The 25,258-nt window shown below is 41.6% G+C and overlaps 1 protein-coding gene across 1 annotated transcript in view; it reads right to left on the reverse strand.

The window, feature by feature from the left end:
* Nucleotides 1-9,594: 9,594 nt before the first annotated feature.
* The window catches only part of loxl4 (lysyl oxidase-like 4), a 40,556-nt gene continuing 24,892 nt past the window's right edge, over nucleotides 9,595-25,258 (reverse strand). Inside the window, exons 8-15 of the mRNA XM_015944344.3 lie at nucleotides 22,066-22,220; nucleotides 21,822-21,989; nucleotides 21,344-21,506; nucleotides 21,021-21,264; nucleotides 17,336-17,451; nucleotides 16,916-17,052; nucleotides 12,127-12,238; nucleotides 9,595-12,050 (exon numbers count right to left, since the gene is read on the reverse strand). Coding sequence (XP_015799830.1) covers nucleotides 11,980-12,050; nucleotides 12,127-12,238; nucleotides 16,916-17,052; nucleotides 17,336-17,451; nucleotides 21,021-21,264; nucleotides 21,344-21,506; nucleotides 21,822-21,989; nucleotides 22,066-22,220 — 1,166 coding nt within the window. The 3' untranslated portion in view covers nucleotides 9,595-11,979. The remainder of the gene's footprint in view (nucleotides 12,051-12,126; nucleotides 12,239-16,915; nucleotides 17,053-17,335; nucleotides 17,452-21,020; nucleotides 21,265-21,343; nucleotides 21,507-21,821; nucleotides 21,990-22,065; nucleotides 22,221-25,258) is intronic.

Consider the following 25,258-nt stretch of genomic DNA (forward strand, 5'->3'; position numbering starts at 1 on the left):
CTCATCACTACCAGTGTGTGAATGTGTGTGTGAATGAATGACTGATCATGTATTAAGACACCTTGGGGGGTAGTAAAACCCTAAGAAGATGCTATACAGGCTGTTTACCATTTTTACAATTATTTCTGATTATAATCTAAACATGAAAATAGTCTCCTACACCTATTTGCTGCATTAGCTTCTGCTAGAAAATTGATGGTGAAACTCTAGGATTTGAAAACCTGATAGAGCTTCATCACACGGTTGCTTGGACTCACCCACGCCAGGAAAGGTTGTTTTAGCTTACAGGAAACAGCAGCTATGTCTGCCTCAGCTAGCAGAAGCTAACCGTTAGCATTAGCAACTCAACCACATGGAAGAAGCTTCTCCAGGCTTGTGTTATTTGTGGAGATTAAACATCAGCATTAGTCAGTGGTAGAGGCGTGTTGCTGTTGTCCAGTCCAAGGCAAGGTGTCCAAATATCCCCTGAGTACGACTTGCAAGGCATTCATTCCTACCAGAGACCACTGCAAATATTGTGTTCAATACCTTTAAGTTACACTTAACCTAAAAATGGTTTCACTTGGTTCTGCACAACCCTGGAGATTCATTGCTGCTAAACATGCATACATAATGAGACAATGGTGGTTTTAACAAGCTGTTTATTGTTGTTAATGATTAAGACCACTGCGGGTAGACTGCACAACAAAGTCCACAGCGCTGATTGACGGTGGCTATTTGTATGTGAGTCCAGCCTCTTGTGCTGTTTTGCTGGGAGGGCCATTGACCCTATCATAGACACAACCCTTTAAGAGAAGCAGCCTCTTCTTATCTGCATGCCCTTGGAGTACACGCACCCATTGATATGCCACCGTGACTTTATCTTCATGCCAAGATGCTTCCAATTATACGAGCCGCTGAAGTGAGGCAGAGCGTGGGTTTCCGTACGATGAAAAGTGATCCATGGGTGATGTGATCTTGCTGCTTTTCCTCCAAAATAGATGGCTTCTGCACAATGATGGAGGGGGCGGGGTTATAAGAACAGCCACATATTTCTGCTCAGAACCTCCCAGTTCAGTTTTTTTGCCAACAGTTTTATAGCCATATCATAAAGATGGATCTTTTTACCCAATGGCTCACCTCTGGGGCCTAGTTTCACACAGGGGGGTGGGGGGTGGGGGGTAGACTGAGATAGATGAGATTTTGTGATATCAGTCTTTCTTTTGATGCCTTTCTTCAGGATGGATGATGTCACCAGACAGCCCAGTTGAGCTGGCCTCTCAGCTCTGTCTAACCCTGTCACTAACACTATGCTGTCCCTCTGAAGAAGTCACAAAGGCAGGAAGGGACAGGTGAGTCTGAGTATATATACATACAGTGCTCAGCATGAATGAGTGCATTTGTCAGAAAACCCTTTGTTTCCTTTCAGAATTTTCTATGAGATACCAAACTACAAAATACTCCCACAAATGTGGACCATTGATTGCAAACAAGATTTGTTCATTTGCACACGAAATAATGATTTTCCTAACAAAACCTTCAAGCTCATGTTGCAAAAATGAGTACAGCCCAATTATAGTCTTGGGAGAAAAGCCACACTTAAGACTACATTCAGCCACAGGTGAGTCTAGTGGTTCATTTAAGAGGTGTCCAGCAGACAGGTGACTATAAAAGAGCATTACTTAAAGTAAAGCCCTTCCATTTCATGCTGTCACCAAGGGCTCCACATGGAAGAGAAATGTCACAAAATCTGAGAAATAGGGCTACAAGAAGATCAGCAAAGCTTTACATGTCAGTCAAATACTGTAGCAAAAGTGATCCAAAAATTTGTGAAAGATGGAAGTGCAACCATCTTACAGAGACATCCAGAACGTCCACGGAAGTTAACATCTCCACAGAAGCATCTTCTGATGAGAAGCGTTGAAGAAAATTACCATGCGAGTTCACTGCTGTTAGCTAAAGCACTAGAAAGCCTAAGTAGAATGACTGTTTCCCGTGACACCATGCGGCGCACACTGCAGAGGAATGGCATGCATGAGTATTGTCCACGAAGGAAGCCTTTCCTAAAGCCCATACACAAAAAAAGCACGCCTTGCTAGGGCTCATGCTGAAAGAGATGAAGACTACTGGGACTCTACTCTGGAGTGATGAGACAAAGATCTCTGTTTTTGGAACTAATGGTTTCAAAACTGTTTGGCGTCGTAAAGGTGAGGATTTAAAAGAAAAACGCATGGTGCCTACAGTGAAACACGATGGTGGCAGTGTCCTTATGTGGGCTGCATGAGTGCTGCTAGTGTTGGGGAGCTGCATAACACCGGTGTCATGAACTCAACAATGTACTGCTCTATACTGACGGAGAAAATGCTGCGATCACTCCATGCACATGGTCGTCGTGCACTTTTCCAACACGACAATGATTCAAACCACACATCTAAAGCTACTGCTGCATTTTTGAAGAACAGTGTGAAGGTGGATGAATGGCAATTCTGTCTCCTGATCTGAACCCAATCCTACACCTGTGGGGAATTCTGAAGCTGCAAGTTTAGCGTCACTCTCCATCCAGCATCCAGGCTCTAAAAGAGGTTCTTCTTGAAGAATGGGAAAAGATAGATGTTGCAATATGTTGCCAACTTGTTCATTCCATGCCTAGCAGACTTGGTGCTGTCCTTGAAAATCACAGTGGTCATACAAAATAGATGTAGTAGTTTTTTTTTTTGGGGTGTCTTCATTTTTGCTTCAATCCATTTTAGTAAAACTCAAGATTTTGTGATCAAAGTTATATTATTAACCTTCATTTCATGTTATGGAGTTAAACAAGTGTTCAGTAAACCCAGCCTTGTGAACATTCTGGAAATTGTTCTTTTGTTCATTGAGCCACTGATTAAATTTGTAGTTTTTAAAGGGGGTGTATTATTTTATGCTGAGCATTATGTGTGTGTATATATATACTGTATACACACACACACACACACACACACACACACACACACACACACACACACAGTGTAGTTTTTGTCCAAAGATCGTCTTTCTTTACATCTCTGGTTGATCTATTTCTATTTACTCCACCACATTTTGTTTACATACATTTTTAAGTATTAAAAATATTTAAATTTTAGCATTTTAACAAAAACTTTATGAAACAACACCCTCTTGAACACCCTGCTTTTTCAGTCTAAATGAAGTCCATTTGTCACCTCTGCCTGAAGAGGGCAGCACGTCTTTACCAATCACTGTTGTAACCACTTCACAGTACTAACAGCAGGCCTCTTTGAGGAAAGGCCTTCAAAAAGAGGTCATGTTTGGAGTTTTTCCACACGGAAAAGTGCAAAAACTACTGCTTATCTCTTTAATCTGATCCTCCCCACCTCCCTGTCTTAAAAACAGAAGCGATCCATACCAAAGTACCGCCTGTGAAGTGCACTGTCATTTATGAAATGTGCACAGTCCAGTTTACGAGACTTCAATCACTTCCAATTGTGCTGCCAGTTGCCCTTCATCCTGACTCTGCCTCCCCTCTCTCCTGCCTGGCCTCACTTTTTTGTCACCCCCCCCCCCCCCCCCCACCACCACCACCACCACCCCTGCTCCTTCTTTGCTCCTGCTCCACCCTATAATCACGCTGGTTCATGGCTCTCATTTGGAGTGGTATATATAGCCGTAATTGTCAGGGTGCAGTACGGAGACTGGGCAGAGCGTGTGTACTCTCTCACAGGGCTCTTTTGCAGTAAATCTCTTCATTGAGAGGAGAGGATAGGGGTTGGGAGGGGCATACGTGACCAGGGACATGCACGTTCATAAAGGCAAACTCACTTGTTCAAAGGATACCATACCATACCACTTTATTTATATAGCGCTTTCAACACGGCATTACAACCATACACTAGGCACACAGACGACACAACAGCAGAGTAACAGTGTAAGGTGTTTTATATTACTGCCTATTAATAACACCCTTAATGAGTTTGAAATGAATTTTTGGTTCAAATTTGTGTTTTTCCATCAAGAGAATGGGACAGTTATTCAAAGCATTCATTAGTCGAGAAAGCATTACCGTATCTCTCCATATAAGCACCTTGATGAGTCTGTGTGCCATGTGGTTCGTTTGTGATATATGCACATAAACCCAAATAGAAAGCAGAAAAACAACTCAAGGCAGCCAAATTTGGAAAACAAATTAGCTTTAATGTGTGGTTTACTTGTTTATTCAGTACATTTGCAGTGTTATCTAGTGTAAACCAATGCCTTATGAGTCATTTCAAAGAAAAAGTTGTGATACTTCTGGGTTGCAGAGGTGGGCTGAAAACAGAAGTATTACTCATTAGTGATATGCACACACCTCGCTTCTGATTGGCTCACAAAACGTGTTTCAAAGTCACTACTTTTGACATATTTTCTAACTGCACTGATTGTATTACCTAGTTTGTAATTTTAATGTTTCTATGTATTTTTTGCTGTTTTTTAACTCAGATTCTTTGTTGTTTGTTTTACTGCTGTAAAGTGTCCTTGTGTTTCTTGAAAGGCACACAAAATTAAATGCATTATTATTATTATTATTATTATTATTGTTGTTGTTGTTGTTATATTATCACCAAGACATGCTCCGCTCTTGCTCCTCCCTGCAAAAAAAAAAAGTTTAAAAAAGTCTTCCTGTTGGCGGTCGCGAGGCCACGCATGCAAATTCACATTGGGACATAGATATGTGAGGATTTTCTAATCCCAGCATTTCACCGTCTATTTTCTATTGGAAGCTAAAGCTTGGTTTATGCTTGACGCATTCACTTTCCGCTTGGTGATGCGGCTCGCGGATGGAACGCACTTCACAACTCGCAGCGTTTATGGTTCGTGCGGCTCGTCTCTGCGGTGAGCCAATATTCTCCCAAACTGTAGGGGGCAGCATGGAGCTCTACGGCATGCATCCAACACTACACCATAGTAGAAGTAGAAGTGACTGTTTACAACATGGCATTTTAGCATTTTTAACAGCGTTCTCGTCTTTTCCGACAGTGCGAGCTATTTCTCTCCAAGAATTATTTACAACATGTTGATCACGGTGATCTCTGAGAGCTGAATCATACAAATGTCTCTATTTACGATCCTCTGCCATACTAGTTCTTGCCGTTCCGCCATGTTTTTCTGCGTCCGTCCGTCCGCGTGGTTAGAAATGTTCCGAGGTGCACGTTGCGGAAATTCTGGGCTGTGCGGAGGCGCGGTGGAGGGGCGTGGTTGTTAAAATGACGCAACTTTTCCACGCAGAGCCGTGCGGACCTCGCGGACGCGTCAAGCATTAACCAACCTTAATGCAGGAGATAGGTTAAGAAACTATTTTCATGTTTTTTCATGACATATTACTGGTATAATCAGAAATAATAATTTTTAAAAAGCAAAAAATAAAGTTTTTTTTCAGTCAATCACACTTCACACGTGTTCAATACCTAGCTTGTTTGCAGATTCATTATAACAGCTTTGAAAACCATCATTCATGTCAGGTTCCTAGATTAAATAACAGCTCCTCATCTCATCCCTTGGGATAAATAAGCTGCCACGTGTCTTCGGATGAAGAAACTCCTGATCGGTATCTGAATTCTGATCACTGTTTAAGACATGGAAAGCTGCCTTCCAAAGAGAGGACGGCAAAACTGGTCAGACCATCTGGTTGTTTAAGTCAGGGTGGTGGTGGCGAGGTGGAGGGGTTGTAGCTTGTATGGACAGGTCTGTCATTCAGACACCACACACAGTCCTCATTGTGAAGCTGCCTGTGACCCCCCCAACAGGGGGGTGGGAGGAGGTCTACAGAATGAAAACACGGGTCGCACACAGGAAGTGGGGCCGAGAGGATTCAGGAGTTTGTGAACAAAGTGTTCTCATATGTTCTCGCCCCTGAGATGTCTTTTATTCTACCGTTGTTTATTTCAACGAGTTTGTGTGTTTGGGTTTCACCTCAGTCGTCGGTCAGCACTTGCAAGAAGGAGCCTCTCTGGAGATGTAATCAAAGTCCTGCAGACAAAATCAAAATCTCTTAAAGCAAGTGGCAGACGCTGTTGTCTACCAGTGGGATGAAATCACTCAGATCTTTTCCACAGAAGGAGGATGTTTCCAGAGAGCAAGTGGTTTCGTTCCCGACTAACATTTTGTCCAGGTCAGGCTCGTTGGGGGTGGCTATGAGGTGAGAGTCAGGAAACAACCCAAATATGTCACGTCTCCACCACAGAGCAAACACACACATAGACAACAAGCAGAATCATTTCCAAACATGCATGCTTTTAGACTTTAAAGGTGAAAAAACAGAACACTCAGAGAAACTCAAATCAAGGCAAATGTGTGTTTTCAGGGACACTCTGCAGAGCGAACATGAAAGGATGCTGTGAGTACACTCCATGAACCCAGGTGCTCCTGCTTTCAAGTGTTTCTTTCCTGTTTGGCTGGCAGCTGCTCCGTCCAGCAAATGACCACTTCACAGCTCTGCTGTTTTCTTTCTGGGTGGATGTGTCAGCTGCGATCAAATCTGACTTTTGTTGAGAGAAAAATTTCTTTCCAGACACGGCTGATTACTCCGTTCCACCCTTGTCTGCCGAACCAGAAATGCTTGGCTTCAGCCTTTTAGATATTGGACACTTTTGAGCATCTTTGTTTCTGGAAGAGTTAAGCAAATTCTCAGTTTGGAGAACAAGCTGTTTGCAACACCAGTCCAACTGCTGGAATGTATCTTCGGGTAGACAAACTTGAAAGGATTTCAGGTATACGAAAATTATGAGTGTGCAAGAAGTCTAAGTAACTATTAGGGACAAATCAAATGTTCTCATATTGTTAGGAGCAGAGAAATAAGGTAGTGAGTGTCGGACCAGCAAGTATCCGCTTGGGGAGGGGGGCCCCTGCTGAATAAACCAGCATAGACCAGCCCAGCTGGTTACCAGCACATGTGTTTTGATGATGGTATGCTAGTCAAGCATGGGAAGCTAGTCTAGCATCATGGACTAGCACACTGCACCAGTATTGTATGCTGGTCTACCAGCTAAACCAGCACAAAAACACATTTGCTGGTAACATGCTGGTCTATGGTTTGTCAGCAGGTTGTGGGAATGGGGACAAACGAGGAAGAGGACAAGGACTGCTAGCTAGTCAAGTCAAGTCAACTTTATTTATATAGCACTTTACAACAGCATAAAAGCTGACCAAAGTTCTTAACAAGCCAAAAAGAACAAAAGTTCCCTAAAAATTCTAAAAATAAGATAAAAAGTTCATCACAAAGACATGATAAAAACAAACATATCAAACTGACATTAAAGCTACTAAAAACAGATGCATTCTCAAACTGAATTTATAGCAACTGAGAACAGATGACTCTTTAAAAGTGATTTAAAACCCGACAGTGACGAAATCATCCTAATCTGAATTGGGAGTTCATTCTAAAACCTTGGAGCTGCTACTGAGAAACCTCTATCACCCCTGAGCTTTCTCTTTGTTCTCGACCTCCAGGAGAAACTGGTCGGCTGACCTCAGTGACCGAGACGGGGAGTGAGTAACTAAAAGTTTGCACAGATACTGCGGAGCAAGGCCATGTACAGCTTTAAAAGCCAATAAAAGAACCTTGTACTGGACCCTAAAATCGACATCCAGTGCAGTGAAGCTAAAATTGGGGTAATGTGCTCCCTCTTTCTCGAACCCGTCAATAGGCGTGCTGCTGCATTTTGCACCATTTGAAGACAGGAGAAGTGAGACTGAGGAAGACCAAGGTACAGTGTGTTGCAATAGTCAAGGCGTGAATCACCGTCTCAAAGTCATGACTTGAGAGCAGACGCTTAACCTTGGCGATCCTCCTTAACTGATAAAAACTGGCTTTGGTGACGGCACTTATTTGCTTTTCCAGAAGCAGATCACTGTCAAGCCGGACTCCCAGACTGGTCGCTACAGGTTTCAAAAATAGGGCTAGTGGACCAAGGTCAGCAGAAGATGGCCCGCTGCTAGCTAGTGGAGCTTGTATAGTGTGGATATTCCCTGGACATCCTGGAACATAAGTGGTGCTCCAACATTCTTCATTGTTGTTTCTCTGTTGTCCAAAATGTATGTTAGCTCCAGTTTTTTTTTTTTTTTTTTTTTTTTTTTTTTTTTTTACCGTGTCCTGTCTGGCTGTGAAGCAAGCAGAATTGATGTCTGAATGCTGGTGACAAGCCTTACAGATTTATTCTCAGGTGGAGCATCAAAGCGTTTGCTTTTAATGTCACGCCTGATACTTAAAACTTTATTGTTATTGTTGTTGAATGCTTTGTAATTCCGACCAGACACGGAGACAGAGGTGAAAGAGAAAGGAAAAGAAAAGGTGGGGAGAGAGGGGGGGGGGGGGTTTTCCACAAAAATAAACAAAAATGAACAAGAGTCTGCTTCTAGACCTGCAGAAAAAGAGATAAAAAAAAACAACAAAGGGACACAAAAAAGGGACACAACAACAATACAACAAGATCTACCTATCACTGCGTCAACTTGATGAAAATAAGAATTATATATATATAATCAACATTGCTTAACTGAAGAATCACAATAATAAATCACAACGCATTAAGTGCCCACCATAGTCTTAAGACCTGTGTTTAACGTGCCCAAGCCCATACTTTTGAGAGCACCATGTGAGCACCTGTGTGTGTACACGCGCTTGTTTATTTAAGGTTTTTCTATAGGAGCACCCAACAGAGAGTGTGAGGGACCACAGATCCGCCCCCCAAAGATGCGCAGGAGACGGGGGGAGCTCCAAGTCCCAGAGATCCAGGCGCTGCCCAGAACGCAGGAACCCCAAGGTCTCCTTGGGGTTCCCATGTTAGCTCCAGTTTACCATCAGGCTAGCATTAGCTCAGGCTAGCATTAGCAGTAGCTCACATTTAGCAATGTCCAACCCACGTTGAAGTAGGTTGGACATTGCTAATTTAAGGGTGTGTGTCTATATTTATGACATGTCAAACCTGCTTTTCTCAGAATGAACCCTTCCTCTGTGACCATTACTAATTTGCACAGGAAATCAGGTCAGACGGCACAGACCTGCTACATTAGATACCACAGGCTGCCTATATTCAACAACAAAAAGTTCAATTTTAGGACCATTAAACTTTAGAAATACAGTTAAGGTTTTACAAAACTTAATGAAAAGGTCAGTTTTACTGTGAAATCATTTAAATCTTTACAGTTATTGTACTTTCGGAACGAGAACTGGTCCAATTGAAAGATGGCATTAAGTCAGTGGAATCACTGTTTAGAGAAATGAAGCCAACTTCAATGTTCCGTGTTTTTTCTTTTCCTAAGACCATCTGGTCTGAGGTTCAGCTAGCAGTTTGTCCTTATCCCCAAAATCTCTTCTTGACATCTGGCCTTTTTTCACAAATTTGCCTTGATACGTGATGCATCTTATTTGAAAGTCTGACATCTGAGCCTCTTTAGTCTGAAATACAAAGTCGCTTCCTGAGACCTAAGTAAAAAAAAACTGTGTGAATGTTATTGTTTGAAAATAATCAACACTTAACACAGTATTTACTTTTTTATTATTAGTCAGCAGTTGTCTAAACTACTTTCCAACTGAATATTACACCGAGTTATGCGTTAACGAGAACGAGGCAGGAAGCATGAGACAGCTTAGTGTGAGATGAAGTTTTATTGATTCACAGTAATGATGAATGAATGGATTGTGATTGGGTTCTGACTCAGCCAGTGTGTATCCAGTTATCTGAACGTCCCTCAGGGCAAAAACTTAACAAGGCTTATCACCACCATACCTTAGATTCTTTAACCAACAAAAATATAAACATGTGGGTACATGTCAGTCTTTTTAAGAGCGCCATCAGTCCAAACAGCTCCCGTTGGTTTGTTGTCATCACAGCTAAAAATCAAACTAGTCACATCATATGAAATACATATTTATATATTTTAGTATTTAGACGAGGTCAAAGTCCCTGAGAGCACACATCAGCGTCATTCAGATCAAACTCTCAGCTTTAAACAAAACTGGCCGTAGAAAACAATATCCCAGTGCTATGCTCACAGCATAGATATTAATACAGTATTAGAATGAAAATGAACCAACTGAAGCTATGGAATAACATGTCCTTTTTAAATAACACACAGAACAGACAGGTTATGAAATGAAAGAAAGTCAGGAAAACAACGTTTTTGTCTTTCTAGCAACAAAATTCCTAAATAGGTTTCGTTATGAAACTGATTTAGCAAAAATAATGACTTCTGCTTGGGTCAAAACCAGGATTTGGACAATTTTCTATAAAAAATGCTGAAAATCTTCAGTCGGAAAAATAAAAACAAACATTTCCTTCAGGTTTCATAAAGATGAGGCGGTATCATGGTAGAAAAATACAGTACATGTCATAAGACTTGGCATCAGTTGAAAGAAAGTCCCTGTTTACTCAGCTGAAGCATGAATATGAGTTTATTTCTTCTCCCTAACATGCTGTTTGAGCTGAAAGTGCCAGCCTGTGGTCTCTAAACGACTGCCAGGAACAAGGCTGCAGTTTTTTGATATAAAAGCTGCACATCTGCCCAAGTCATTCGCCAACTTTGACCCCTTTTCTCTTTTCTCTCTCCATCAATCCTAGCCTCCTCTCTTCTTTAAACCCCCTTAGAAGTCTCCATCTCTTTTGTAGCTCGTGTAAAGATGGAAATCCAGATTCTTGTCCTTTCCATGGTTGCATAAGTGACAATTCTTTATAAAGCACATGCTTGAGCCTCAATCCTAACCGTAACCTTAAGTCTAACCAAACAGAGGTAATTAAAAGGCTTTTTATGCGCTCTCAAAACCCAGCCTTCCTGTCTACCACAATACTGTGGTTTCGTCAGGCCACTTTTCCCTCCCATCAGAGAGGCAGAAAGAGAAAAAGAACCTGTACATTTAACATTGTTTTAATGACTAAAATAAAATAAATCAACAATTACTCTCCCGCATGATGGAACTGGTCCAGTAACTACTGCAGAAAGGAAATTTTTTACCGGTTAATCATGTCAAAAAAATAAAAAATATTAGGTTTTGATTAAAACTAGCTAACAACTCTTTACTGAGCATGCTGTGTAAGTGTAAATTCCAATAAATAAACTATTAAAGAATAGCATAAATAGCACATTGAACAGGAAGACTAAACAAATAAACGTACATTTCACTTTCCAAAATGTAAAACACAATATACTTATTTTAGATAAATACACTAAGTTATGGATTTGGCAGATGCTTTGGGGGTAAATATCAATACTTCGGCTTAAAATATAAAGTGCTTTCTTCCTTTAAAAAAATAACCTCTTGTTATCCGTTTTGAATGTGAAGCACAACTTTTTTTATTAATATGACAAATTTGTTAAGACTAAATTATCACCAAAGTAACTGTTAAAAAAAAACTGCCTAAACTTGCTGTACAACATTATTTACCTGAAAGTCAGTGAGGTTAATGTAAGAACATAAGATATCACCTAAGAGCACCAGTGGTGCTGCAATAGAAAAGTAAAAAATTTGTTCATTGTGAATTCAATTATTTTTTTGCATTTGAAATTTTTGGAAGTTTTTGCAAACATGGGAATAGAATCTTAATTTTTATGCAACAAAATGTACAAAATTGCATTATTTTTCACCAGTTTTCCTTAACTCAGAGTGATATTTTTCTAAAGCACCACTGTCTTTGTTAATTTTGTCACAGAAAAACTGCATTTTCACCTTTTGTACATGTACAAGTGAATTACTGATTTCACTAATAATAATCCACATTCACAAAAACCCTGCTTGAGAGAAATTTGAAGCTAAATATTTAGTTTGAACGACGCGTGTTCCTCTTGCTGATGTAAACATCCCTGCGATGGTTGATGAAGTCACATGAAGTGCTTATGAATATTTCGCCAACATCTGCTGAAGAGATGAGCACGAGGCATTTTGTAACGTTATTATGGGCCCTACGGCCCTGGGATTCCTGAGGCCGTTGACCTTTGCCCTCCACTGTACGCCCTTCACACCAGACATCCTGGAATGGGCTACACAAAGTTGTTGTTGATTTGTCTTTGGTGCTCAAACAGGTCTTCAGTCTCTGCACTATAAGCATCACCTGTAAAACAAGCAAAAACGTTAAAGCCAAAGGTGGTAAGGGAAATAAAGCCAAGAGATACTGTTTTGCTCCTCACCAGTGTGGCAGCTATACATGAAAACTCGGTGGCCGTCATATTTGCATCGACATCTCATGACGTTGTTCATAAAGTCAGACTCCGCCATGTCCAGCGAGGGGTTCACTTCCACCTGCAAAAGAACACAACCTCTTATTTTTGTCCCTCCTGTTGTCCACCCAAACACTAAGCTCCAGTTGACCAGTTTCATGGACACTACAGGATGAGTCTCTCTCCAGACTGGAAAAGTCATTTTCAGAAAACAGCAGTTGCATGTTTAATTGTGAGAGGGATTCTTATTAAACAGCACTTGTGGCGGGTAATGTTTTTATAGTCAATGTGCTTCTCATCCATAAAAACATTACTGGATGACTTTGCCATACAGATTTTCTATTTGTAAAGATAAATACACAGTGCAGACTTTTCTCAAGGACTTGATGCTGGAACGATTTTCACTTAGTCGTTCACAGCAGAGCATTAAAGACCAAGTTTACTCATTTTTTTCAATACCTGTGCAGTGATCTCTAGTAAAGCCCTGGTGCTCCTGTTTCAGGTACCGAGCAGAGGTGAGCTTAAGACGGCAGGCCTTATTTCCTGATATTCGGACATCTCGCCTCTGATTGGCTAAATAGCGCGTTTACATGCACATCAGAAAACCAATCTTTTTCCCTATAGACTGACGTTGTTTTTATGGACGCGGTCTTCTGATAATATCATCAACACAACACGTGTAACACCATCAAACAGGACAGTACGTAAAAAAATAAGCTGTGCTGCAGCATTGTTTTTGTCCATTCCTTCAGCCATTGTGCAGATCCTGTTTTAACTGCGTCCGCTTCACTCCTGCCAGCATTTGTTTGCCATTTCTGTTGCTAACCGAAACAATGCCAACATGAAAAGGGTGCATGTCACCACCTACTGTACAGGAGTGGAATGTAATTCATTTGAAAATTTGGTTTTCTAACATTCACGTAAACTAGGATAAAGGCTCCCAGTTTGTTACTTAAATTGACCTAGATCAACTTACATGTGCATTTAAATGCTGGTCTTGCTGCTTCTGTTTTCTTTTTTTGTCTCCACATAGACACAAGCCTGAAGGTGTTCTCGCATGTTGTGGAGTTGCTAATGCTAACGGTTAGCTTCTACAAGCCGAGCTACTCTCATGGACACTAAATCAACACCAGCCTTCTCCGCCGCGAGCCAAGATGGCTGAAATCATGAATGTTAATTTGACTATGTGATGTGCAATTGACAGGCTTTTCTAATCCGAGAGTTTCCCTGGCAGCTAATGCGGGAAACAGGGGTAGAAGACTATTTTCATTTTCAGCCTGCATGTTAAACTCGATCATGTTCCAAAAACAACAAAAAAAAGTTTCTCAGTGAACTTGGCCTTAAAAAAGCAACAATAAAAGCACTTTACCTTTTACTCACATTTTACAAAAAAGACAAATACTAGAGGATCATTAGAGAAAATCCAGTGTATAAATGTTTCAGCTTGTGCAAACTTGTTCTGTTTTAACTATAAAATGTGGTAGCTGGCTGCTGAAGAATTTCTACAACTCCTTAGGAGCGGTTATGAGAGTTCATCTGTGCAGGTTAAAGCGCCTGTTGACGAAAATAGTGTGCACTACTCCTTATGCCACTATTAAATTACAAAAATAAAACCCTAATTAGCCAAAATGAAATCTGTAGCAATACACTAGTTAAGTGTGTTTATATGTCTGAAATCAGTCTTATTCAGAGTGCAGCCGTACATGTACTAATAGTGTGTCATTTGCAGAGTAGCTGAGCAACTGCTGATACAACCGTTCTCCTAATCTGGCCTAGTGATAGCACTGTGAAGCCATTTACTCTAATAGCTGCTCTGTAAACTGCTACACCCACTATAAGTACGGGTTCTGGGAGAAAGAAGGCAATCAACACCAAAACGGGAGAACGCTTCAACAAAAACAGCAAATTCACAAATAGTGTCTCTTAATTTTTTGTGTACATTACAGTGTTGGACCAGAGTGTGCAGGGCTTGGCCGAGGGCTCTGAAGCAGAACAAGTCTTTTAATAAAAATTAAAATGACTATAAAAATAAAAACAGGGCAGGAAAAATTCCTTGGTGGCAAATTAGCCGTTCCTAATAGAAGAGAGGGCTAAAGGTGCTGTTTGACTAAAGGGAGCCAATAGTTAATTTGGGTAAATTGGTGTGTTTCATTAACACTGGGTGGTTCAAGGGCAGGTTGGTCAGGATCAGAGCTGTTAGCTGTGATCAGCATTTTTCTAAAGAAAGAACAGAGTGGAGACAAACTGAGCTGCTGTACAGATTTTTTTACCCACTTACGTTTGTTGTCTTAATACATTCCTTGATTTGTTGTTTACTTTCTTATTCCGATTCTTCAGTATCACTAAAAGGCATCCTGACCTTTTCACCTCCTTTTTTATTTTTACTCCAGTTTTATCAACCTCTGTTATTTATTCCCTCTTTGTGTCTGCCACTTTATAATTAAACCCCAGTCTACCTCCTTAAAATACATCCAGCCGGCACACACATTTACATAATGTGCGACACCTCGGTCCTGGTCTCCAATAGAGAGAGTAAAGAAGTGTCAATTAAAGAGACTGAGTGCGTATCGGCAGTAATTATCAAACTAAATGGGCAACAAACTGGGCAACAGCAATAATTAACAAACAGCGAGTTTCCAGTTAATTGGCACCACGCTAAGATCTGAAGAATGCCACATAGCGTTAAGGTTCTGACATGGATGATAATGGGGGTGGAGGTTTTGATGTGTTTTTTCTTTTGGTAACCACAAAACGGGCAAAAACAGAAAAACAGAATGGTTGATGAAGAGAGAAGAAGAAGAAGAAGAAACAATCTTTTAAATAGTGCCTGTCAAGATAAAAATAACAAGGCTCTTCACAAGAACAAAAAAATAAAAGATGATTACAAATATCGTAATAAGAAACGAGAATAAAGGAGAAATTTAGATTTTTTAAATGTGAAGGAAGAAGAAAGTTAATAAATAAAAGGTAATACGGGATCCCGAGAAGGACAGAATTGGTAGAAACAGCAGCATAAAGAGAAGGTGGTGAGGAAAAATCAGCAGGTCACACCAAAGCCAGCTAGAACAGTCAAGAGTTTTCAGCTGTTTTTAAAAGGGAACCACTGAAGTTAGCAGGTTTCACTGGAACAGACAAGAAGGAGACAGTACACTTCATTATCGTTAGTTCAATGAATTTGCAGTGGTCTTCAGAGTGAACGACCTTGTGAGTCGGTGTCTGTGAAAAAAAGCTCTGAGGCTCCTGTTTCAGGAAGTAGGAGTTAGATGGAGGAGAAGGGGGCTGAAAATGGAAGGATTTGAAATTTAACTCATTAATACTCATAATACCTCGCCTCCAGCTGATAGAACTCAAGTGTTCCATGTGCCTCCATAGGGAGCCTAAGTCTTCTCCGTTTCCAGCCGGCTCATGGGTCTCCAGAAGTACAAAAAAATAAGGCTAGTCAACGAGGCTAAAAGTGTTATTTTCTAATCTGCTTTGCCTTACGCCCTGAATCACACACATGGTCTGCTTTAATTTAAATGAAAAGTAATGATGTGTGTTTCGACCACGCCAGTCACGTACTTTGAGATTTATCAGCTTGTAAAAGTTCAATTAGACATCGGTATGTCGCATATGACGTCACCACAGAAGCTCTTCTCCCCTAGCGTAGCCTCCCCTTTCCTACTGAAAGAAGGCTTTTAAGTTTGCTGAACTAACAGCCATTTTTCCTCTGTAATTCTCCATGTTTGGTTCAATGACATCAGTTTGGTTATGCGCATTTGTAGGGACATATTTTCACACAAAACCTAAAATAAAGTTTTCTCCCGTTCAAAAATTTGCGCTTTCTTAGCATCAGAATGCGGCTTTAAAATTCCCGGACATCATATGTGAAATCCATGGCACATAACAAACGGGATTAGAAAATAGTGATGGTCCAGAAGTTGATGGGCGTGACTTAGCTCCCTACTTGCTCTGCAACGCTGATGTTTCATTTCCACAAATAAAACAAGCCTGAATGTGTTCTGCCATGTTGTAGAGTTGCTAATGCTAACAGTTAGCTTCTACTGGCTTTGCTCTCGCTACAACACTAAATCAACGCAGCCCTCCCCGGTCACAAGTTAAGGTGTGACGTGGCTCTGTACGGCTTTTTCTGACCCAAGAGTTTCCCTGTAGGTAGAAGACTACTTCCATGTTCAGCATGCATGTGAAACTCAGAGTGACTGATCATATGTCAAAAAGAACAAGTATTCTACATTTGTAAGTGAACCTCACCTTAAATAAAATACTCCTACTGTATAGATTACTTTCTTGTTAAAGCTAGCTGTAAATTATCTCCTCGTAATGGACAAGATAATTTACCTGGCAGCTTCAATGTGTTAACTGGTTATTTCTGAGGTTCTAGCAAAAAAAAAAAGTCACTTGTTCTTTGTGCTGTTGGTGAAATCCATTTGACATCGGACATCCAAATCCCACACCTCCTGTTTGAACTGGAAAACTATCAAAGGAATTTCAGGAATTTTCTGATCCCTAAATATAAGCCCTGATGTTTGCGCCACACAATCAAATGAGGGAACTTTGAGCAAATACTTAGTGTATTACCACATCTGCTTAACAGTAGCTAACAAACCATACAATCACTGGCCTATTCAAACAATGAAAATCCAAAGTGAGCAACATACATGTCCAACCCATAAAAAAGGGAAAATGGGCATATTTATGACAACAAACTGTGCCAAAGTCACAAAAGAAACAGAATAAGTATTCCTAAATAGTCTCTGACCTGGAATATGTAGTCCCCAGGCCGTACATCTGTCACGTCGACCCACTGACAGTCAATGTCATGGCGATAGGTGTCCCAGCAGCCCACAGAAATGCCCTGATCGCCCATGTTGTAGCAGGAAAACCGCTTTTGGACCCCTACAGCACATTTGCACATGTACCAACAGTTTCATCAATCATAACATCAAAGCTCATTTAATGCTTAACACTCCCTGTTAAATTTAACACCCTAAAGCTTCATTAAAATAAAAAGCGTATTTTTTCCAGTGAGAACAGTTTTACATAACATGACAATTAAACAGAAAGGGAACGAACAAAAACAGAAACAGTGATTTAATACATTACCACAAGTCAAACTGTGAATAACTGAAGTATTAATGTCATGCCATTAACTGGGACTCGTGAACGTTGCGAACATTACCATCAGGACAGTATGTGTCCTCCAGACAGAAGCTGGCCTTGTGTCCCTCTGCAACCCTTGTGCCGTTCAGCGTCAGCAGGTCATAATGTGTGAACACCTCGATGCTGTGGTAGTGCCTGTGTCGTCAGAGGGGAAAGTCCAGGTGAGTGTGTTTCTGCTGAATGCGCTTCTACTCTGGCTGAACACTAGCGTTCTATAGCTCGTATCCTCATGACCTCACCTCTCGAGCATGAGCAGGGTGTCACCATAACACCTCAAACAGAGGCTTGCTTTAGTGTCAGCTGGGTTGGACTATTTGCTCATTCTAAGTGAAAGGAGGGCTTTGAATCTCACATACATGTAATAAACTGGAATGGACTTGACTGAGCCTGGGTTCCCTCGTCCTATGTTTGACTACCAACCTGAGGCGACCAGTTCGCCCATCACTGCTGCAGACAAGCTAATGGATCCGGAGAGATGACCACACTGTTTTAGGGTTCTAAGTGACAATCAGCCTCTTAAGTCTTGTGTCCACATTGCATGCTATATGTGGCAACCTCATCAAAGTTTTTCCTTCCTAGCAGCAATTAAATGCAGTTAAATTAAATGCAACTCAAAATGCAAAACATGGAGGAAGCTATGTCATTACTACTGTACAAATAAGTAAATGAAACATGTTTTTGACACATCCAGGACACCAAATCACAGCTCATCTTTTTCCTTACCAAGAATTCACAGACTTTATTTGGTGGTATTAACACTCCGGGCCTCAAACTAAAAGAATGCTTGAGAAATGTGAGTGAAATGGTCTTTGCATTTGATCCTACTGCATACACGTTTCATTTTGAGCTTGCACACGATTTGGAGAGAAGAGTAAATTATGCATGGAGACTTTTAAAGGTGCAATATGTAAGAATATGAGGACTTCACAGTGAGAAAATCCCAAGAGTATAATATTTCTGTCATTTTGGAAGGAAGGTTATACTGAACCATATTTTATATCCAGCAGGCTGTGGGGATGGTCAGTTTTTCTCTTTTCAAAACAAAGGAAGGAGGGACGTGACTACTGTTTACCATCAGTGAGTGTGGGGTTGCCGTCTCTCCCACGAGCTAATGCTGCAGCACTGACAATTGTAATTTGACGATGGCCGGCAGTTGTTTTACCACAGAATCTCATTTTTACTTCATTTCTACATAATGCACCTTTACTCTTTCCTTTCTAACGTTTGCATTTGAAGGAACTCAATCAAGTAATTGCATCAAAAATGTACAAGTGTAACTGGCTAGAGAACCCATATGAAGGAGGAGATTCCCAATCTGTGTTAGTGTATTTGCATTTCCCAAAAAGAGCTGACTTCACAATGACTCTCAGGTGATACAGATGTAGAGAAGATGTTCTTACATTTAATTAGAAAACATAGAATGTGAAATATCATAAAATACGAAATATCACCTTAATGGATCTTTGAATAAATTTAACCAGAAGATCGGATCTTTTTATTGCAGGGATTGAGCAACACTTCATATCAACTCCAAGAAGGAGAGAGAGTCAGGTTTAAAAAGTTACAAGATTTATTTCTAAACAATTTGAACAAGACTAACTTTAAACACTATGTGATGATGAACTAAGGTAGAGTAAGACTGAGAATAGTGTATGTGTGAATATGTTCAGAACCAGCAAATCCGGATAAACGATTAGTTCTGATGGGAATGAGACGGTGTTTCGCTCTAAGCTTTGGCTTGGAGATTATAACACACATTGAGATGCCATCTGTCGGTCTACGTACCCCAACGGAAATCCCCGTTTAGATCCGGAATGTCGGGGGTCCAGCTTGGACACTCTTGGAAACTACGCCTGTAGATATGCAGCGGTTGCCGACCCTACCAGTCTTGAGTTACTCCCAGGTCACGGCAGTTTTATTCACATCTAGCGAGACCCTGAAGGGTGGTTCAGCTTTTAATCTGAAGGAACTGTTGCAGCAGGTGGAACATGCAACAGATTTAATCCAGCTTGTCGTTAGGTTCTTTCGGCTTTAAGAGGAAAGTTACGGATTGGCCACTCCGACAACTTCTCTAGAACGCTTTGAACTGAAGTTAAGATGACGTGGGCATAGTTTCATAATTTGGATGTTTTGATTTACTATCGAATCAGAATTTCACAACAAAAGGGGATTTAACAAAAACCAACAACACCACACCTCGCGTCAGATCTGGAAGGTTCTGATTGGATCAGAAAAAGGAATGTGTCATGAGATTTTTAACATTACATGTGATCAGTCTAGTGTCTAGTTTAAAGTTATATTACTTATTAAACTATCATAGGATTATAATATCAAGTAATTAATATTCTCATTTCACAGATTGATTGAACCTTGAGCTTTGCATGCTTATTTGGACTAACAAAGTTATTTGATTATTTTCTAATAGAGAAAAGTTCTGTCTTCCCCCTTCTTTCTTGTGCTGTCCGGTGAAGCAACAGTTTAGATAAGAGCACAGAGCATGAGTGGCCTTGGCCCATATCTTGTAGATTAGGCTTGTGTCAGAAACTTCTGGTTTTGCTTGGGCAGAGCAAATAGAGCAGGGCCTTTAGGTCAGAAATGGACAATTCATCACGCTACACTGATAACTTGTTGGAATGTCAGTCTAGAAATCTAGGCAGACAGTAGCAGAAGCAAAATGATTTTGCTCTGCAGGTCGGTCTAGCCACGCTCCACTGGAGCCTCGGCAGCCCTGAACAGTCTCATGTTTTACCCATCACAATTGGTTTTGTGGGCGGGATGTTGCTGCGATGGAGCAAAACTGCTAAGATGGTGGCGGCTCCTATTAATCGGCTTTGGCATCAACTTTGGACTAATTTGACTTGGGCTTTTCTTTGAGTCAAGCTGTAGAGGTACTTAAATTATTTAGAAAAAGGATGCATTTGCATCTTCTTCGACCGTGTATAGTGGACTGCCCTGCTTACAGACACGCGTAGCACTGAATATTTCACGTTGCTCATTGTCCAATAACATGCAGAGACAGTTAAGAGGACAAACATATATTCTGTCCCATGACTGAGCTCTGTCTATAGTTTATTTTAAAAAACAGTGCTGCCAATTTGCCGAAATGCAGAGGCAGCATCAGGAAGCCTTTGGTCATTTTTAAGTGGTCAGACGGTAGCGGTAATGTGGCGAAATCGTGTCCTTTTTACAAAAGATTAAACAATGGCAGTATAAAGGGGGTACGGGCGGTTTCTGCGCTGCTGTGGACTTCCATTTATCTTGGACATAACTTGTTTTTACTGCAATTGAAACTGACTCGTTAACATTTTTAACAAGCTGCTTCTAAAGGCATCATTCCTCCACAGTCTCTGGTGATCTGAGCTCCAGCTCTAACAAAGAGAAGCTCCTGAGCTCTGCATTGCTCCAGTTTATCATCTCAGCTGATTGTTTACAAAAGTAAAACATTATGTCCATGTTTGTTTTGATTTCCAATAGTTGCCGGCTGGAGTTCGGCGTAATATGCATTCACAAGTTTGGCGTTACGGCGATATTACTACCAAGTGTGGTGGCACGAATGCAGCAAAATTCCCACAATGCCATGCCACCACGGCGCCTTCATAAGACACACAGTGGCGGGAGTATTATGCTGATTTGCCGGCATGGTGTGTCTTCTAAAATGTTCTGTTCTGTGCTCTATGTTTGCTCAAAGTAAAAGAATGTCCTACCTGTGGCACTGGTGCCATGTCCAGGTGTCTTTTGATGCTTTGGGTCTGAAGTCAGACCGACCAAGGTTCATGATACGTGAGGAGAAGCGCAGCAGGCGTCGGTGTCCATACGGCCAGTTCATCCTGGCAGCAGAAGACGACAGACAATTCTCTTCATTGGCACAGGTCAGCAGATGGAGGGGTCGGTCTTCCAGGTAGGTCGTCTCCTGAACCAGCTGTGCATCCAAAACAAGATCCGGAGCAGCTAACAGGGGGTTTAACATAACATGCCATGTTAACATTATTACAGGACAAGAGAAGACTGTGAGGAAGACTCAACTCACTTTCTGAACAGGTGACCCCAGCAGCCTTGGCTCCACCTCCACGAGGGCAGTGGATGTGGTTGTTACGGCGACACTGTTGGATTGAAAACTCGGTGCCCACACAGTGAGTTCCACTAAGAACCACATCGCTTGCATTTGGGTCACCAGACCAGTACCATGTCTCCTGTCAAAGGAAGGGCGTGAAGAGGTGACATGATAAGTTTGCCAGGTTTTCTATCAATGAGCAGAAACATAGCTCATTATTTACCACAATGAATGTAGGGGCTGTGACTATGGATCTGTTTCCAAGTATTAATTTCATTTTTACGTCAATAACTGTGACTGCACCGATGAGATTTTGACATTTCTTAGAAAAATTATATTTTTTGACAGATTTGGTGGGAGTTCTGCTTTGTTTGTTCCTTCAGGACTTTTAACAAGTTGGTGACTTCATCACTAGGAATGAAAATGATGAGTTATTGTTTAGAGAGTGAGTTACCTGATGAGCACTGGCAGCAAAGCCCAGGCCTAGCTGTCTGCACACCACCATGGCTTCGTTGATGCCCCAGTTCTCGCTACAGACAGAGCCCCAACGCTTACGACCCCCAACCTCCATCAACACCTCCACACGGCCCTCTGAATGGACTCTACCACCAGCAAGCCGCACCTAGACAGCCATTAGAGTCAATTATTTATTATCCCTGAGAGCGTTAGCGTTAATAATAAAGGTCTGGTTCTTATACCGTTTTCTCTGAGCCAGTCTTAGGAACATTACAGCGTACTGAAGCATCTTGGCTGTGTTTGAATGTCCATGGTTGGACTTCTTGGAAGTAGCAGTCCAAGATGGAGCGCTCTGACCCCACACACTGTACATTGTTCATATGAATCGGTCCAGTTCCTGAACAGAAAGGAAAACACGTGGAAGATGTTATGATGTAAGATATGGAAGTGTAAATGCAACCACAAAGCAGCTTTTCTTGTAGATGTCCTGGGCCACCCAAAGTGGGCACAATGCCATCTGAAGATTTTATCTTGCAAAGGAGCAAATGTGTTCTTTAAAATGCACAAGATTGTTTCTACTGAAGCACCAAGCCATCTATATAAGGTTGCTATCTGTCATGACAAAAAAGCTCTTGCAACCTAAAGAGCGGCAGCAAAGCATCTGCTTAAGGCATCTGTCACACCTCATTACCATCATTCTTCTGCTTCAGGCACAACAACAACAACAACAACATTGTGTGTCGTCTGCCACACCGAGTGAGCACACAAGGCAAATTTAGTGCCAGCAAAATAAATAACTTACAGGTTTATGTTTGTACCAAGATCCTCTAAACAACATAAAACACTGAAACTCTGGCACCAAAAGTAACGGAAGCATAGAATAAACTATGGCTTCAATGTTTTCCTATGCAAAAGGTGCAAACTTTTAAATGAGGAAGCAAGGAAATACACACGGCCAAAACCACTAAAGTTACGGCAAAGAGAAAAACCAAAAAAGGATGTAGTGAAAGAAAGTGGATACTAGATTGCAGCCTAACTCAAACTGTATCTCTGTCGGTTTTAGTAGATTGCAGGCCACCGCTTGTGGCCTGTAACCACCGCTGTATGTATGAAAAGAATGGATCATTCCCACTTCCACCTTTAGCTGCTGAGGAAAGGCCACAAACTGGATCAAATCTTCTACGGTTTACATTATCAAGGCAAACTAATCAGAGGGATCCGCAAAACTAAATGTGGCATTCTCAATTTAAACTTTACCCCAAAAAGAAAGGTCAGCCTGACTTTTCATTCACACAAGAACACACAGGCACAAAGATGATTCAGTTCCTTTATATAAGTCTCATATCTATTTATTTCATGGGCTAAATTACAAGTAAAATAACAAAGATGGTTGAAAAGGAAATGCAAACCTTGTCCCTGTAATTTACCTCACCAATGATGATGATGATAAATGTGATCACGATGAGGGCTTCAAAAGACAGTATTAGAACCACTGGGCTTTAAAAGTCAATTTTCCAAACAACAAAATACTGAATTTCAGCTTTGAATGTTTGTTAATAAAAAGAAATACATCAAAGTGGGAAAATGAGACGAAATATAAATGATGTGTATTGAATTTTATATTTAAACACACAGACAAAAATCAAAGTGAAAACTGTTCATCAGATCTGATCAATGAAACCTTATTTAAAGTTAAAGTTTACGATTTACACCAGCACCGGTATCTCAGCACAGTGTGTTTAAGATGAAAACATATTTCTTTTATGTGGTGAAATTCAATCTCCGACCTCTAAGTGGCAGCAGTTTTAACTTCCTTCATTCTGACAGAGCGTGCAGATCACGTAAAAAACCCTAAGGTCGTTTCTCAATATGCATACTCGTCTGTATTTGTGTACTCCCGTACTTGTGAAACGTTATCAACGTTGGCCCAAGTAATGGGCACCCTGTGGGGGACGTTCCAGGAGTATGGGGTGGGTGGCTTTCTGTTAAGGGCCATTCAGTCCCTTTACCAGAGGAGCGTGAGTTTGGTCCGCATAGTCGGTAGTAAGTCGGACCTGTTCCCAGGGAGGGTTGGACTCCGCCAGGGCTGCCCTTTGTCACCAGTTCTGTTCATTACCTTTATGGACAGAATTTCTAGGCGCAGCCGTGGTGTGGAGTGTGTCGAGTTTGGTGGCAGGAGAATCTCGTCTCTGCTTTTTGCGGAAGATGTGGTCCTCCTAGCTTCATCAAGCTCTGACCTTCAGCTCTTGCTGGGTAGGTGCGCGGCCGAGTGTGAAGCGGCTGGGATGAGGATCAGCACCTCCAAATCTGAGACCATGGTTCTCGACCGGAAAAGGGTGGCTTGCCAACTCTGGGTTGGGAGAGAGGTCCTACCTCAAGTGGAGGAGTTTAAGTATCTCAGGGTCTTGTTCACGAGTGAGGGTAGGCGGGATCGGGAGATCGACAGGCGGATTGGTTCGGCGTCTGCAGAGATGCAGACGTTGAACCGATCTGTTGTGGTGAAGAGGGAGCTGAGCCAGAAAGCCAGGCTCTCGATTTACCGGTCGATCTATGTCCCAATCCTCACCTATGGTCATGAGCTTTGGGTAATGACCGAAAGAACGAGATCGCGAATACAAGCGGCCGAAACGAGTTTCCTCCGTAGGGTGGCCGGGCTCAGCCTTAGAGATAGGGTGAGGAGCTCGGACATTCGGGAGGGACTCGGAGAAGAACCGCTGCTCCTCCAGATCGAAAGGAGTCAGTTGAGGTGGTTTGGGCATCTGGTCAGGATGCCTCCTGGACTCCTCCCTGGGGAGGTGTTTCGGGCATGTCCTGCCGGCAGGAGGCCCCCGGGTCGACCCAGGACACGTTGGAGAGGTTACATCTCCAATCTGGTCCGGGAACGCCTTGGGGTCCTGCCGGAGGAGCTGGTGGAGGTGGCCGGGGAGAGGACGGTCTAGAGCTCCCTGGTTGGGATGCTGCCCCCGTGACCCGGACCCGGATAAGCGGAGGAAGACGACGACGACAACCCAAGTAATGTTCCAATCCTATGTAGGCATCATGGCAAATACTTTCGAAGATCCCAATGCGTTCTTGCTCCGCCCACTGAGGATGCATTGATGCATCTTTCAGCAGACTTGGGTCAAAAAGGTATCCCATAATGCATTGAATCGCAAACAGCTACACCCCAAATGGAAAATGGCAGAGGAGAAATCTTGTAACTGTACTGTTTTGTATTAAAAATACACCTAATAACATCTAAATAAATGAATATAAAGTTGTCTGTTACCATAATTAATAATAATAATAATAATACATTTTATTTCAAAGCGCCTTTCAGGACACCCAAGGTCACTTTACACAAAACACGTAATAAAATACAATAAAACAATAATAAAACCCAAAGAAGAAAAAAACAGAGAGAAACATTTCAATAAAATCAGAGGTTGTAGGCAG

Source organism: Nothobranchius furzeri, chromosome 12, assembly GCF_043380555.1.
Source record: "Nothobranchius furzeri strain GRZ-AD chromosome 12, NfurGRZ-RIMD1, whole genome shotgun sequence".
NCBI classification, from domain to species: Eukaryota; Metazoa; Chordata; class Actinopteri; order Cyprinodontiformes; family Nothobranchiidae; genus Nothobranchius; species Nothobranchius furzeri.